Genomic DNA, 18407 nt, shown 5'->3' on the forward strand with positions numbered 1-18407 from the left:
GGCTGCAAGCAAGCAGCCGAGAAAAACAAGTAAGAACATGAGAAGTTATCGAAAAGATCAAGTCGTAAAAATTATTTAAGGCTAAAAAAACACAACCAGAAGAAATTCTCAGGCAGCAGCGGAGACTTATGAATATTTCTTACCTTGTACTTGGTTTTTTTTATTGTGTTTTGTTCGAGATTGATGAGAAAGCCGCTGTGTTGCAGCAGCAGTTATCACTGCATAAATATAAGCATGCATGTGTATGTGTGTGCTTGCTCGTCTGCTGGTTAGGTTATTAAATGAAGATTAATTATTGTGAATTAGTGGAAACGGGAGGCCGAGCCGTGAAGAAATACCATCGCGCAATACAATGCCTTACTGGACTTGAGATGGAGGATGTTGTAAGCTGTATTTTTTGTGCAGATTATCAGTGGCAAGTTGCAGAAGCAGCACAGGTAGATGCGCACTTAATTGTATTAAATACATTTGGTTTGTTCAGAGTATTTTGGGATACACTCCTAAGCGCCTCACCGTGCCTCAGTAACCATGTAAAAGCAGCACGCAATAGAGATATGGAAGAAAAGTACAGTAGTGACCGCTTCAAATTACAGATTTTGTCTTAATGTGTCTTAGGTTCTACAAGCTGTTTGTGAATAGGAGTTACAAATTTGTTAATCTTTAATTTTTCTCAAATGCATAATTAGCGCGATTTCTGAGGAAAACAGAGCAGTGATTTTTTGTTTTCCCCTTTTTTTATATTACAATAGTTTTCATTGTTCGTGGCAGGCAGACAAGCAAATGTCAAAAAGAGATTAGATATTCAACATTCCAAGTAGAATAATTATAAATAAAAATTGTAGCAGCACTACATGTTGCTGACTGGGCGATCTTTTATATGAAAATTATATTATTAAATATGTACATATACATTTAGCTATGGGAACCGTGATAAGTACGTAACATAACAGATAACTTGCTAAAATATAATAATTGCCTTCGACAACATTACTACAAACTTTTACAACAACCTGCAACATGTTGCCATAATACCAATAATTCGTTTGTCTAAATGTTATTGCAATGGCGCATAACCATAGTCCAAAATAACCCAGTCCCATAATTATTAAAGACAGGTTAAAGAAAAACCACAAAAAGTCGGAACTAAAGTTCGTTTGAAACAAATGAAAATCAAATTAAATTTATGAATGTATGTGCACCTAATTAAAAACGTTTAATTTTCAATATATTGAAAAGTATTTTGATATAATAAACTAAGGAACATATACGAAAAATCTAATTTTGAATTACTTTAAACTGATATTTTACCAAAATTCAATGGATATAAAACTGCCTACTTGAAATTTTTCTGAAAATTCTGTTTAAAAAGCTTCAAATTTTTATTAAAATTTGTTTAATTCTGTAAAATTGTATGCCAAGTGCAAAGCTTTAAATTATATGATTTTTATAGTAGTATGAAAGAAATATTTATAAAAAAAATATAATATAAAAAATTAAATTAAATAAATAAATAAAACAAAGGTATATAAGTACAGAGTTAGCAGGAAAATAAAAATATTTCAATGTAAATTATCAGGTCACTCCATAAGTAAATTTAAATTAAAATTATTCGCGGAATATAACGGAACTATTTATAGTTTCTTTGATATATTGTGCATTCAACAAGTGATTTTAATAGCGGAAGCACGTTTGTTAAAAAATAAAATGGAATCTTCGAAAGCGTACCTACAAGAGGCATATTTTGTATTTTTTTTCTAAAAGTGGTAAAAATGCAACAACTGCTAATGCAGAAATAAACACTGTTCACGGAGAGGATACCGTGGACAGAGAGGAGTGTAAGGACTGCGCAAAAGTGGTTTTCAAAATTCCGAAGTGGTAACTGCGACGTGGAGGATGCCCCGCGCGCTGGTCGTCCTGAAGTCCTTAACCCCGACGCCTTGCTCGAACTCGTGGAAGCTGAGCCAAATTTGATAGTCGATATGATAGCTCAGAGGTTGAATTCATCGCATGGAACAGTTCACAGGCACCTGGTTCAGTTGGGAGAGGTTTCAAAGCTGGGAAAATGGGTTCCGCATAGACTTTCCGTCACCAACCTTCAGCAGACAGTGAATGTGTGTTCTCAGCTGCTGCACCGGCTTGAAAATAAAAGTTCTTTGAACCGTATCGTTACTGGTGATGAAAAATGGGTCCTTTACAATAATCCTGTTCGCAAACGCCAATAAAGATGAAATACCAGAACCGACCCCTAGAGATGGCCTTCGCTCCAAGAATATTCTCCTGTCTATTTGGTGGGATATGGCCGGTATTGTTTATTATGAACTTCTGGAACCAAACCAGACGATAACTGCGGATTATTATTCCTATCAGCTATCAAACCTGAATGAGGCACTTAAAAAAAATCGACCGTTTTTAGTGAATAGACGCCAAGTTTTGTTTCACCACGACTACGCAAGACCTAATACCGCAAAGCAAACATTAGGCAATCTGAACGAGGACGGATGGGAGCTAATGCCGCATCCCCCATACTCTCCGGATATTGCACCTTGTGATTATCACCTTTTCCGTGGACTTCAATCTCATATGAGTAACAAGAACTACTCCCCAAAAGAAGCTATAAAAAGCAATAACGAAGCGCATTTTGGCTCCAAGGACAAACATTTTTTTGAGCAGGGAAAACGTTTGAACGTTAGGAGACATTGTAAATAATAAAGGAAAATATATGTTTTATTGACTAATAAATCTTTAAACATCTTTTTTATTAATTTTAAAACCACCTTTAAAAAACGCACGAAATTATGGACTGACCTGATATAATCATGCATTTATCAGATGGCATTAGAATATAATCGATTTGAGTCAAAGCTGATTCTTACTAAAACATAGATTGACATGTCAGTAGAGAAAGTAAACCCAGTTCTAAATATTTAGCCCTATGATTATGTGGCAATGGCTTTATATACAATTCACAAGATCAACCACTGAGTAAAGTGGCTGCTAAAGACCGGTTTGCCTTGCCGAGTGAGGCTGCCAGCTAAATTTGGTGTGGAGCGGCGGATTATTTGTATTGTGGGCACATAAACTGCGACAAATGTATGAATACATGTATGCATGTGTGTATGCACACATACAAATGTATGCGGCTAAGGTCTATAAAGTAAATTGCAGGTGCATGACTGGTGAATTGAGGTGGTGTGGCAAGAAATACAAAAACAAAGCATAAGAAGAGTAACAATGCAAAAATAGCAACACAAAAAAACTACAATAAATTAGCGGACAACATCAAATTACAGCAGCAAAGGCAGTAACCGCTACGGCAGCGGTTAAAGTTGAATGCAGCATAATTCTCCCGCATGACAAACAACAACATGGCTAGTTTACGAGTATGTATACATATACATATACATATTGTAATATGCAAGTGGCAGTGACATGGCGAAACCGTGACCACACACACGTGACCACTGAATGTTGCTGGTATTGCACCGGGCAACTGAAAGAGAACGAAGTTGAATGCACGAAAAACGAAGAAAATGCAAGAATGCTACCACACTATCAACAAACTAAGAAAATATAAAGTAAAAGCTACAAAAACGGAAAGAAAGAAAATAACTTTCAATAAGAAGTTTTCAGCAGGCACTTAATACACAGTTCGGGTTGAGAGAAGGGTGGGATGGAAAAAAAGCAAACGGCCAAACTAACAACAGCAAACAGCAATATAATCACCACGCCGCAGCAATCAGCAATAATAATAAACAGCAATTTCAGAGGATTTTGGAGGTTAACATTTTCATGCGCAACCAGAACGAGAGACTTATGCAACGAACCCGACCAGCATTTGTAGTCTAACTGCCGGCGCAGCAGTGTAGGAGATGAAACTTAGGGAGTTTTGTTCAGTTTTTATTTGTTACCGGTGCTGTTCTTACTTTCCGCTGGTGGCATTTGCAAGTACTATAGTTGACGACGTATGAGCGCGTGAAAAAAGCAAAAGTGGCCGGCGATGGCGCGGTGAGGTTTCTGTAGCCGCCGCATTTAATTTTCGCTGCACTTAAACGAGATCTACCGTGGAATGGAGAAAAAGCGAAAATGGTGCCTTCAATAGATGGTGTTTAGCTAAGCAAGTGTTTTGATGCATGTATTTGATTTTGTTACGAATTATATTAGGTGCGCAACTAAGTTCTGATGAAAATACAACTTTATTCTGAAAAAATGGTTACAAGTGAATCATTGAAAGTATTGCCCATCCCCGGCTACTACTTTTTCCCATCTTTCTGGTAGATCTCGTAAACCGTCGCGGTAAAACTGTTCATCTCTTGAGGCTATCCACGGATCAAGCCAGTTTTTTATGTCTTCTTATGAATGGCACTGCTAGTCAGCTAGACCATGTGCCATCGATCGAAACAGGTGGTATCCGGACGACGTAATATCTGGAGAATATGGCGGGTGGGGTAAGATTTCCCATTCAGTGTTTCCAGGTTGGTTTTAACGGGTTTGGTAACGTGAGATCGAGCGTTGTCATGCTGTATAATCACTTTTTCATGCCTCTCCTCGTATTGCGGCCGCTTCTAGCGCAGTGCTCGGCTCAATCGCATCAATTGAAGTCGATACCGATCCCCAGTGATGGTTTCACATTTTGGTTTTAACATTTCATAATAAATAACACTAACTTGGTCCCACCAAATACATAGCATAACCTTCGCAGCATGAATATTCGGCCGAGGCGACGACGTAGAAGCATGACCGGGCAGTCCGCATGACCTTCTTTTCTTTGGATTGCTGTAATGAATCCACTTTTCATCACCCGTCACGATGCGATGAAGAAAGCCCTTCCTTTTTTGCCGCTGAGGCAGTTGTTCACAGGCGAAAAAACGACGTTCAATATCCTTTGCTTTTAACTCATAAGGAACCCAAGTCCCCTACTTCTGAACCATTCCCAAAGCATGGAATCGCTTAGAAATGGATTAGCAGGTAACTCTTAATACTGAAGCAAGCTTTTCTTGCGTTTGACACGGCTCCTCATTGAGCAATGCCTCCAATTCAGCGTTTTCGAAGGTTTTTGGTCTTCCTTCACGCGGACGGTCGTCAATATTAAAATCACAGTCTTTGAAGCGACGGAACCAATCTTGGCCTGTTGTTTCACTTAAAGCAGCATCTCCAAAAACTATTTGTAGCCCTCGATGCGCTTCAACCGCTGTTTTTTTTACGAATGAAAGAGGAAAATCAACACTTCCCGCAAATAACGATTATTCAGCATAAAATCAGACATTTTCACAAAATCAAAAGTATATGATACCAAACCAAAATCACTAATGTGTCGAAGCAGTTTGTTTACCATATGTCTAAGCTTGGTTTATGACGCTTAAGTTATGTTAGAATCGACTAGCATACACTGCTGGCGGCAGCTATTGACAAACAGCGGGAACTTAGTTGCGCACCTAAATAGTAGATGAAAAGTGAAAAGACCTTGTGTAGAGAATTAATAAATGCGATTGAATGAGATATTTTTCAATAATGCATAATATTTAGGTGTTTTTAATAAAAAACGAAAAAACTTTATTTTGAGATAATTTGACATGCGTGCCCTCCAGAATTTGTCATTTTAGATGAATATAAGCGTTGTAAACAAATAAATGGCAATGGTTGCGATTAACGAATTTAATGTGTGTATATTTCGGACAAGAAATCACTGTCAATTCCTTGTATGATAACACGAATGCAACATTTTTTAACCTTATGACGTTTGATCGGTGTTTATCCATAACGAGTATCTTCGACGCAAACAATTGAAGGACTAAAGTGAAAACAAAATAATTTTATTATCTTGTTTTTATTTTATATTTTGTTATTTTCATAATCTTAAACTTTTTTTCCTCTTTTTTAGCGATCTTCAATAATTTGTTCTTTTTTTAATGTATTACTCGTATTTACTATTTTTTATTTTATTATTATTTTTTATTTTTTATTTTATTATCATTTTTTATTCAGGTTTTTTTATTCAATTTACTAATTAGTTTTTTTTTAATTATTTTTTGCTTTTTAAATTTATTTTTCATTGAATGTTTTTTGTTTTTATTGTTTATCTTTAAGCATTACTTAATAAATTTTTATTTTCATTTTGTTGATGTTTTTGATATATATTTTTATTTTATTAATTTTATAAATTATAATAATAGTTTTAGTTTCCCCTATTTTTATGTAATTTTTTTCATATCTTTATTTCGTTTTACTATTTATTTTTTAGTTGTATTTAATTTAATTATTTATTTTTAATTTTTTACCTACTGTTTTATTACTTTTTTTGCTACTTTCTTGTTTTGTTTATGCCGACTATAAACGTAAAAACTACCATCATAACTTGTTTACTATTTTACTTAAATTTTATTTCACTTTTCATTTAATTTTTTTCTAATACTTTGCTTACTTTATTAAATAATTTCTTTATTTAATTTTTTTTTACATCGTGTGTATTTTTCTTTTGGTTCTTTATTCTCGAAAACACTGCATTTCGCTAAACCTTCCCTTCTACTTTAAACTGGAGAAAACTTTGCCCCAATCGCCTTTATCGAATTCACCTGCAGCAACAAACGAGGCATACATACATACACACCACAATTTTCCATTTTCAACCTACAAATGAAAATTTCACTCTTATCAGCCCAAAATGACAACCAACCAGGCGCGGCACGCAGCGAGTGATCAATTTCTCAGCATGCGGAATAGCATGCGAGCTGTCACATTTTTCATGCGTTAGTTACAAATTTAATAGAAAGAAATAAAATTAGTAACGGAAATTTGAAATGCGACAGCAAACAACAATCAGTTTTCGTGCTTATCACATGAAATGTTTTTTCAAAGGCGACATAGCGAATTAGTAATGCGAAAATGTAGGAAATAAAATTAGCAAAAGCACAAAAATTAACGACTTCTCACAGGAGACAGAGTAAATTATCATTTTTTGTTTTTGCTGTTTTCAACCGCGTTTCTTCATATGCTGACAACTTGGAAGGTTTGGAAATTTTATTATAAATTATTTGACTTTTTTTCATTATTACAATTTTATAGCTACATATGTGTAAGTTGCGTTGCTGCATTTTTGCGAGAGAACAACAACAATAAGTCGTACTCAAATTAATATAAAAAATGTGCGTCTAATAACCTGTCATACTACAAGTCCCACTGTTCGCATGCGCGGCCACTTGCTGTGCTGTGCTGTGCGCGGACCCAATGCGAAACTACCGGACTGACTGGCTTACTGCGGAGTTGGCTGGCTTGCAGTTATCGTCACTTCATGTGTTGCAGCAAAGTAAAAAACCTAATAAGCAGACGCAATGAGTGAGGGGAGGCGAAAAAAGCCAACGAGCGGGCTGCTGACTTGGTTAGTGCCGTCGCAAGCACTTATTACAACAATAACAATAACTACGGCAGCAGCAGAGGCAATGATGAAAATGTAAGCAGCCGCAACGACATTAGCGGCAATAGTAAATGGCAAACGCAAATGCGCAAAGCTTTTAGGTGATTGCCATAGCCAACACGTATACACAACACTTTGTATGTATGGATGTATGTAAGTGTGTTCGTACACGCGCATACATTAGTTTCGTGGAGCAGCGAGCGAAGGTGCCACACAAAAATTCCGAAAATCCATTGGAATGCCAGCATGGTAAGTACGTACGTAGTGCTGGAGTGCCACATGCCACATTCGCGGCCCAAAGACAGTGTGACACACAGAAATCGCAATAAGTGTGTGTGCGTATGTTGAATATGTGTGCTAGGATGCAAAAAAAAAGTCAGGCTTAGCCAGCTGCTGCACACGTTGGCGACTTGACGACCCAGTACATGCGCCTAACGTTTTTTTGCTTGTAATAACTTTTTCAATTTTTATTTTGTTTCTACTTTATTTTACCCGAAGTAGCTTTGTTGCCAACAAAATTGGTATAGAACAGGTGCCATGCACGCGAGTTCCGTTTATTTTGTGCAAAATATTTTTCGTTGTAATTTTTTACGTCTAATTTTTCTGTTTCAATATTTTTTTCGCTAACTATATTATATTTACTTGTTAATTAATTAAGTTAATTTGTGAGCGTTCCTGTATCGTATTTGGCGAATTCGCACAAAAAATCCATGCGCATAGGAATTTGTTGGCCTATTCTATCTCGTTTGTTATTTTTGCTTCTTTTTTTCCAACTTCGCTGACCAACAACCGGTTGACATTCGCAACATGTTGCCACAAAAAATAAGCAAAACTCACAACTAATTCTCAACACAAATTGACATTTTTCGGATATTTAGTGTTGCTAGTTAGAATTGGCTGAACTGTCACAGTAAGCTGTGTTGCCAAACTGACTGCCCCGGAGAAACGCCAGAGCGTTGTATGCAATGGCTGATCGACTGGAGGCAGACCGCCAACCGCCAAGCGCCGCCAGTTAGATGGCGAGTACAATTAGCTGACTGGTTCGGATGATTTGCCTAACAGCTGGTCAAGTGCCCCAGCAACTAGATAGGCTGACTGCCTGTCACACTAAGCGAGTAGAGTTGTGTGACAGTCGTATGGCAAGTAAAGTTACAAGCAAATGCAACTGCCTTTCCGACATCTCCTGCAGCTGACAATGAAAAGGTGTACTTCACCGCGAATGACCAAAAAATTGTTGCAGGAATTTTTGGGTTAATTAGTTTGAGATCTCAAAACAAACACAAGCACAAAAAACAAAAAATGTTAAACCACAAGTGACAAACTGACGTTTAAATTTAAAAACTCCGAGAACAATATGGTTTAGAAACCTGTCGCACTGCTATTATATTTCATATTCGCAAAAAGTACGCATTGTAAATGCCAGTTTATCAAACTAAGGCCACGAATAAGAAGCAGCCAGCAAAAGGAAAATAAGCAGCAAGAGAAAGAAAAGAGAAGTAACAAATGAAAAGTAGCACAAAAACAATAACCAACAACAGAATAAATAAAGAAGAAACAACAAACCCCCTCACCAGCATGATCAACAGCCCCAAGAATAGGCAACCACTTAAGAGCGCAAGTGCCACTGAGATAACTCACGGCGATGATAACTGCCGAACAATAGCTCGAAAAAATTTACCAAAAAACTAAAAACAAAGACAAAAAATAATATACGAGTATATACATATATACTTATATTTATAATGGAAACACAGCCAACCAGAAAGTCAAACAAACATTTAAAACCTCTGCTCCATTGAGTTAAAATTAAAAGATAAACATTTAACAACTTGCAACAAGCACTTGCAGCAAAACGGCTAACAACTTTGGTTTGGCATTGGCAGAGATTAATTGGCAGGTGTAGAAGAGCATCAAGCAGAGGTTAAATGTTAAGAAGCGGCAGTGAACAGTAAATCAAAGAGCAAGAAACAAATGATAACGCAAAGAGGAAGAAATATATTAAAATTATGAAAAATGCAGTGGAAATGTTGGAAAAGGCAGACCAGGAAACAGGAGCGTGGTAGTCTTTAAGGATAAGTAGATCTAGGAAATGAGGATAAGTGGTCGGGAAAGCATGAAATTGAAAGTTTATAGCGTAAAAGGAGAACTAGGCAATGAGGGAAGGTCTGAAAAGCATAAGTAGTAGAAAGTAGTGAAGAAAGTTGCAAGTTTATAATTTTTAAGGCGAAAACTTAGCAGTGTGTAGGCTGAAAAGGGCTGCAAAGAAGCAGAAGAGTAACTATAAGGTGAATAACGAAATTAAGAAAGGCTAATGTGAGGGATGAAAACTCTAGGGCTTACATAGTGCAAAAATTTAGTAGAGTAGCAGTTCTTGAGTGTAAACAACGCAGATTTAAACAAGTGTAAAGAGAAAGAATGGTTGTCCAAATTTGAATTATCGAACAAAGAATGATCCACAACTCTCTGCTCTGTTGTCTACTGAACAAGAAGTTTCACTTGCTCAAGTGTTTGCGTGGCGTACGCGTAACCAAAACCAACCAGTACGTTTGTGGGCATTTGGATCCTTAACAAACAATTTTTTGTTTAATTTATGTTAAATTAAAAACTTGTTGCATCCAACGACTGGTTAGCCGGCGCACGACAGCTGGACAGATAGCGTTGGACAGGCGTAAAGTGAAGACGGTTGAAAAATAAAAGCGATAAAGCGAAAAAAGCAGAAAAAAATGGCAAAAACACGCAACACCGCACAAACATAACTAGTGAAATAATGAAATTAATCCTTGACAAGAGTCAACGAGCCACATGAATAAAATTAAAGCGCCTTAAAGCCGAACGAGTTAAAAAGCTGGTGGAGTAGGCAAAGGAGGCGGAGGCGCTTTAGAAGAATGCAATAATATTACAAATCGCGATAAAAATCTACAAACGACATGCAACATACAGCGCAGCTTATACAAAGTAAAATTATACAGCTTGCAACAAACAGCTTGAGCAGCGTGCTTGGTGTTGGCGGCGAAGGTGCCGCAAATGCAAGCCGGTGTGTACAACACTTGAAAGGAGAAGTAGAAATCGGAACAGGATGCGCACAGCAGGACATGCACGCACAAATGTCCAAGTATGCATATATACAGGCATGCACATTTATGTGCATATGAGTGTATGAGAAGCTAGAGACAAAAAGTGAAATGCCAGTGCATGCAGCATGCAACACACAGCGGCAGTAGAAGAAAAGAGGCGTTGCGCGTTATTGGCAGGCAGGCAGGCTGGCAGAGCTAAGGATTTTAGTATTTTAAGCTGCGACTGCATTGAAATGGAAAATGAAAGATCGTGTGGCAATGTGGCTGAATCATTAGGATTTTGTTGGAGTAATTTTTGATTTTCTATGGATATGAAAAATGTGGAAAAAAAACAAAAAAAAAAAAAACAAACAGATTGAAGAACTGAAAAAAGGGCAGTGTTTTTTTCCTCTTTGATGTGCATGAAAGAGCATAATTAAAATTCCAGAGACATGGCAGGGTATTCTTTATTTTTAGACCATAGTGAGTGCAACCAATATTAGGTGTTTCAAGCATTGAATGGCAATTTTTAATGAATTTTAAAGAATTTAACATCAAATAAAAGGAAAAGGGCACAACTAGGAAATTTTCTCAGATGCCATAGGCGATCAATAAATGGTTGGCCGAAATGGTGGAATAAATTGTTAATCAAAAGAAAGTATTCTTCGCCTTTTTTGTTTGGTTTTTGTATTTTAAAATTTTCTGTGGATATAGAAAATGAGGAAACATAAATCTCCATTTGTAGCGGTCTGGGAAAATCATCGTAGGTATATTGAAGCCCACCAACAACTACATACATTAAAGCATTACAAAAGGGTACATAAAAATCGAACGGCAGGTAAAGCAGGTGTTGATTGGTATACCTACATATGCACGTACATATATAGGGGCATACAGGAATGGAAATGTAAGGAATGAAGAACGGGCGATGAGAAGCAAGAATGCTGCAGGTCAAAAGAAGTTCACAAGGTACTTAAAATCGCTATTAAAGAGTGACATTGAAGCAGGAAAATAAAAAATAAGTTTCTATTTAGATAAAAGGCGGAATTCAAACAATGCAAGAAAATGCAATTCAAAAATAATTGTTATAAAAAAAAAGCTATTCAATGGCGATGGGTTTCGTATGTGGAAGCATTGAATTTCTCGTATTGATTGTTGGAGTAAAGAAATTTTTTTTGAAAATTGGGTTGAAATGAATCAAACCAAAGGCATAAGAAGGAAATGCATAGGGACGGTGATTAGCTCAAGGAGAGTGCGGGAGAGGGTGGAACATGGAGATGGCAGAGACAGGGGGTGTGAACTATTACGTTCCCATTTATAAGTTAAATTTTCTTTAGGTTGCAAGCGCGCTGAAGGCTCTGTAAGCCCCATTGTAATCACACAGCTTATCACCGCTACCAGGGTATGTGTAGCTTGAGGCTTATACGTACTATCAGGCAGTGTCTTAGGAGAGATTGCGCATATGACAGCACTACTAGAATCAGTTGTTGAGTTTAGGGGTACGGCTACATTTTTTTACTCATAATTTTTTTTATTTTTCTGTTACTTTCTTTCATATTCTTCTAAAGTTTACATTAACCAAACTCAACTTTTTCATTTTTGTTCACAAAAGTTAAGTGCAAGATAATTTAAAACTACGTTGCAGCAAAAAACTCTCGATGAATTCCACTACAGTCTGTGTAATCTCTCCGTCAACCCGTTGAGAATTTCAAACATAGACCAAAAAATGTTGATTCTTGAAACTCGAGAATGAAATAATGAGTAGCTATCACAGCTTACTGTAGAAAAAAGCATACTTACAGGCGAGAGCAGCGATACACACAACTCTCACAAACTTAGAATTCTTCGAATGAATTATTCAAAAATGAACAACGGTAATACTGTTCGAAAACTTCACCGTCGAGGCTTACAATGCCCCCAATTCGCCCACTGCACGCCAGCTGTGTGGTCGCGGCAGGTTGACAACAAACAGCACTGCGTGCTAAATGCTTTCAAGTGCGATTGATGTGCAACATGCCGGTTTCTGTTGTCATTTGTGTTTTTTCTTTGTTCTTTTCTGAGATATTTTTTGCGAAGGATAAAATAATTTTATCGCTTTGAATAATCAAAAAGAATTTAAATGGCAACAGTGCAGCATCAAGCCAAAAACAAAAAAAGGGGCAAAAAGCTACCCAGTGAATGGATGATAGCGACATGAAATCGAAGTAGCAGTAAGAGAAGCATCAAAAAAGCAAACAGCCCAACAGATGCGACATTATTGGCATGCAACAAGAGATATAAAAGAGTACAACTTTACAGCAGCATAGCAAGACGGCGGTGGGTGGGAAGAAGAGCGCATGAAAAGGGATACAAAAAGTAATATAAAGAAAAAGCAATGGCTGAAACAGGAATGCACGGAGCCCAACAACCATATCAGCAGCAGCAGTGATCAGCAGTCGGCATGCGGCATTCAACAGCAGGGACTGCACTCACATTTCGTTAGTGGCTGGCAATAAAATCCAACATTCGTGGTTATAAAAACAAAAACAGGCATATAAGATGGATTACACGATGGCAAACACGATCGTTGATTTTTGTGAAATAGCTCCAAAGTTGGCAAGGAAAGGCCAATCGAGTATGTAAAGTGTAGAAAAATCTCAACAAGGAGTTTCAAATATGCAACTAGACAGGCTGGCAGAATGATGCGATTGTTGCTAAGCAGCCAGCCAGGCAATGCATAAAATGCCATCGAACGGAAAAAAGTTAAAAACTTGATAGTGCGCGAGTTATTTCTGCTATTCCACACGCCACACACTGCTAGCCAGCAGTAGACAAAGAACAACAGCAACAACACAGGAGCAGCAGTGCTGCGCGTGCAACATTGAAATGTTGCGTGGTGTTGCAAAAACAGACAATGAAACGAACAACATCAGGCAATGAGACGACGATAGTCAGCCAGGCAGGCAGGCACAGACAGACAACGGGCATCAGGCATCCAGCCAGTTATCCAGTCAGCGCGCACAAAAGTCGTGATTCGGCGGCGCTTTTTAATGGCTGCCCCGCAAGCAAACCAACAAACAGAAATAATAGTCGCTGAATTAAAATATTTGCAACATTTAACGAGTGGTAGCAGCAAAAAACAATCCAACTGCAGAGTGCTGCTACACGTCAAAGTAATTGCTGAATTTGCAGGCGGTGGATCAGAGCAAGGTGAAGTAGCGGATGAAGACACACCAAGAGCAACAGCAGCAACAGGAGCATTGGATGTTGGTAAATTAATTGTAGCTAAAATTAAATTAAATCCAACTAAATGGCGAATTAGTCCTGAAAAAACTATGAGACTTTAAAGTAGCAAAACAAAAAATGCAACAGACACAAACACAAACGGCAAACCGACATACCGTCGAAGAGTGAGAAACGGATGTACGGGTAAGAAGAGGCACACTTCCGTTCTGTGGCAGCCACAAACGCAGAAAGAGAGACAAAAGACATAAAAAAACACAAAAAATCTTCTATAAAGCATAAAATAAAGTGCAATTCATTTTCAAGGTTTGGAAAAAAGGAAAAAAAAAATGTACACAAAACGCCTCACTAAGTGTGCTGCCATATAGTAAAACCAAAACAGCGTGCGGGAGCATCGAGTAGGGGATAAGCCTGGCAGCAGCAGCAACTGACATTGTTTTCAGCAAACACGACGACGCTGCAGTTGGCCACATATCTATTCTACAAAAATATACATATCTATATACCTATAAAAAATGTGGACAGAAGCTGACATTTAAAACCACTCAATATGCCGGAAATCTGCACAAAAACAATAAGCGCAACAACAACATCGACTGTGGTTAAAACTGCTAGTCGCAAGACAAGAAAAAAAGGGGTTGCAAACAACAGCAGCAGCGAAAAATGGGCTGCAGGAAACTTGCCCGGTGGCAGGCAGTCAGGATGGCAGGAGCTGGCAAGGGGTAAAAAATGATGCGCAAGTGTCAGGCGCTTAGGTTTTAGAAACACCACCAACAAGCCTACTCTCTACTGCTGCCCAAAAGGATATCAAATGACGCATACATGGCGAGGCGCAAGGAGGAAGCTCGCGAAGAAGTGACAGCAAACAGGCACAAATGTGGTGATCCTGCTGCCAAAGTAAATGCGATCATAATAACTCTTGGCTTTTGCTCATCGCCACAAGAAGCGCACACAGAAAAAAAAACGGATGACATAAACAGGATATTATATTAATATAACACATGCATATATGTATATGCATACAAAATTAATATTTTTTTGGTTTTGGCATTAAGGAAGCAATTATAGGGTTACATGAATATGAAGAAGGGTACTGATCATGCGACGAACGCAAGCGCTCATCAGTGCGTTCGAGGAGGTAGTGCCAATTTGAAATAAACTTAATTTGAATCTTCAAGGAAGTGCAGCAATTCGAATGACATTTTTAAGAGGGTAGCAAAAATATATAAGCCTAGCAAGGGCAAGTTTTTGCGAGAATTGCGAGAACGCTTACTTGAAGCAGCGATTGAAAAGACCGCTTGACGAACTTCTATAATGAAATATTGAAAGTGGGTATGATCGACAAGATCGCTTGAGAAGCTTATGCAATGAAATAGGTAAAGTAGAAAGAGATAGAGTGGATAATAAGATCTCTACAGGAGATTCCTTAACGATTTATAAAAATCGGGTTTGTTGTTGCTGCAGCAGCATAAATATCCCCATACATTAACGGGGGAAAGCTGCTGGAGCGACAGTCTTTGGCTGGATATAAATCCGGATTGTTCCGATAACGTAGAACTAACTGTCGTTGGACCGAATCGGGTATGACCGACAAGATCGCTTCACAATTTCACGAAACTTATTTCTAGAATCAAAATGCGATTGAGATTACTATTCAAATAATTCAATAATTTCTTATTTAGTAACACATTTTTTTAGTCAAAACTTACTATTTGAGCGCGTATTGGCGCTGTTGTTCGTATCATGCAAAGCCTCGACGATCAAGGTGAACGTGCCCTGTAAGTGAAGAAGTAGAAATAGAAATTAATAATTTAATGGAAGAATATCGTACAAATTATAATTATAGCATTTAAATGAAAGATAAGTGAATAAACAAATTAAACTCCTAGTATTTTTTACTAATTTCAAGGATGCTTTAACCAATACAGCCTCAGTTAAGGTTAGTGACCACTAATCCCTGAAGTGACTGCTGGCTTAGTACTTAAATTTTTTAATTTTAATAAGAAAACCTTCATTAGTAATGAACAAATAGAATTTATAAAACAATTTATTTTTTAATAAGAACAAAATATCTTTAAAAAAATTATTTTTTGATAAAAAAGTTTCTACAAATATTTAATTTTTAATGAAATATGATTTAGTAATGAAAAACTGTGCATGAAAGAATCGTTTCATTTTTATTTGGAAAACACCTGTTAGATTTTATAATTCTTACATATTTTTAATTAAGAATTTAATATCTTAATATAAATTTTACTAAACGAAAAATCAAAAACAAAAACAAAATCAATTAAAAACAACTCTATGTGCCAACGACTTTAATCGTGAAGATCTCGAGAAAAATCAGACGAAATTCATACGAGCGAGAAATGCTAAAAACATTCTAGAAACTCCCTAAAACAGTAGGGACACAACACTCAAATCACTAAAGCTCGATTTTTAACTAATATCTTTCCATACTTATTAATAATTTTACTTTTTTTGTAAACTTTAAGCGCGTATCAGCTTTTATTGAAAATAATTTTTTACTAAAGTTAGTCAGCAACTTTTTTATAATAATTTAAAATCAGTAACTAAAAAATATGCACAAAAGCAATTTGAGTTGACAACAAAAGACTGTTGAGCATTCGAGGCGTCGCAGGCCTGTACGTTACTCTAAATACTGAATAAGTAAAAGCAAATAGGTTTATGATGTATTGAATTATCAGAAATATGAGCTTACGAAAGGCATGAAATATCGAAAGTAAATTGCTGATCGCTTCTAGGTGAATAACTTAAAAATATCAAAAACATCCAAGTCAAGCGGATGTAATAGTTCAGTGTTGATCGCTTTTAACGATAAAACAAGTGGTGATCATAGTCGATCGTGCACAAGCGCTTTACGTTGAGCCTCTTCAAACCTACTTATCAACAACAAATTTCCGTTCAACACAAAAAAAAGTAAATAGCAGCAAAGAGAAATTTTTCAACAACAAAATGGTTAAAGAAAATGAAGATTCACCAAACGAACATCATTTGAAATAGTGAGCATGGCCAAGAAGGAAAATAAGAAATGTTCAAGCAGAAAGTGCAACGGAAATACCAAGAAGCGTACAGCAACTGATGTTGGTTATGAGGTAAAAAATAAATAAGCAGTGGTCACAAAAACACACTAAGGCTGTTGAAAAACTATACAAATGCAAATTAGTGACAAATTAATAAATTGTGATAATCGCACGATAATGTATGTGGCCGAAAAAAAACTTGGCCAGCACACGCAGAGGCCACAACACAAAGCCTGAAAGAGGCTGAAAGTGAAAAAGCGTTACAAAGAGTCATGAAAAAACGACACCTCCATAGTGTGAGTTACAAATTTTAGAAAAAATTATACAAGTATGTATATGTAGATATATATGAATTAAATAGAAAAAATGTTGCTGAGCTGGCTGATGTGTGTAGCTGGCCGAGTGTGGCCACTTTGCGGCTGGCTGAGCTCAAAGTTGCTAAGCGTGGCTGGCGTGGCTTACCTAGTTAGTGGCTACTTGCATATTACACCTACATATACACATATATATGTACAAATGTAAAATAAATAACGCAATCAAGTGGCAAAATGCATAAGTAACGGTGCAGCAACCATTGAAAAAGACGAGGGGGAAGCGTCGAAACAACGCAACTGTTGCATGCATTTGAAATGCAAATATGCGCGCGCCATGAGCAGCTACAACCATAATAATGGTACTCGTAGAGGTAGTAGTATGATAGTAATTGTGTGTTAGTGAAGCGCATGCGTGCAGGCGGCTACTTGCCAAAGCGCCCTCAATTCATACACAACAAGCAACAGGTAAATTTAAATAAAAAATAAAAAAAAACTAATGCCGCGACTACTTGGAATAGAAGTTATATTGTTTTATAGCTTTATTTTGTTATCTCACGACAGATAAACGAAGATGAAGCCACCAGCAATGCAAGAGGAAAAAATGCAGAGGAGGATGTGCTGCCGCCTTGGCCATTCGGCGTTTGATTATTGCAGCTAACAAGTTTGCTTTCGATTTTGAAAGCTTTGAACAGGTTAAGCAAAAGCGGACAATATTTATTAAAAAACATTTTAGGTGGGTGTCTAGCGCTTCCTACATTGATAAACCGTAAATAGCTAAAAGTAAAATTCGATTATTTAGTTTTTTTATTAATGACGATTTTGGTGCTCCGAGAGTTGCGCACTTTTCACCAAACACGCTCGGATAGAAAAATTAAAGCAGCTTTACAATTTACCAAACAGCTTTTGTGTAACTAAATAAATTTTTGTAATTTTTAATATTAATCTGTTTATTCATTTATTTCTTTTTATTGAACGTGGGCTGTCGGAAATGTTGCACTGATTTGCATTTAAGGAATTTTATTGCATGGCGATCGTTTGAGAATTCAGAGCGAAGGGTTGAAATGCTGTGTGAATTAAAATTGAAAGAAGGAAAAATGTATTAAAAAATTTCAGCATATGAGGCAGCAAGCATTCAAGCGCAAACAGGCATTGAAATACCAAAGATCAAACAATTTGAATGCGCCTGCGCCGCTAACTAGTGAATGGATGCACCACCACCACCACGTGCACGCATCCTATAAAACGCCAGGCGACGGCCACCACCAACTGGGCGCGCTGAAGAGGAAATTATTGCAAGTCACAAATCAAAAAACAGCAGCAAGCAAAAATTTTAATGAAAAAAACAAAACGCCACACAAGTGCAAAA

The 18407-nt window shown here is 37.1% G+C and overlaps 1 protein-coding gene across 1 annotated transcript in view; it reads right to left on the reverse strand.

Moving 5' to 3' along the window:
* Positions 1-18407, reverse strand: part of LOC129246884 (neurogenic locus protein delta) — an 81813-nt gene that overhangs the window by 33325 nt on the left and 30081 nt on the right. The window contains exon 3 of the mRNA XM_054885599.1: positions 15393-15459. Coding sequence (XP_054741574.1) covers positions 15393-15459 — 67 coding nt within the window. The remainder of the gene's footprint in view (positions 1-15392; positions 15460-18407) is intronic.

The sequence above is a fragment of the Anastrepha obliqua genome, chromosome 1, assembly GCF_027943255.1.
Source record: "Anastrepha obliqua isolate idAnaObli1 chromosome 1, idAnaObli1_1.0, whole genome shotgun sequence".
Lineage (NCBI taxonomy): Eukaryota > Metazoa > Arthropoda > Insecta > Diptera > Tephritidae > Anastrepha > Anastrepha obliqua.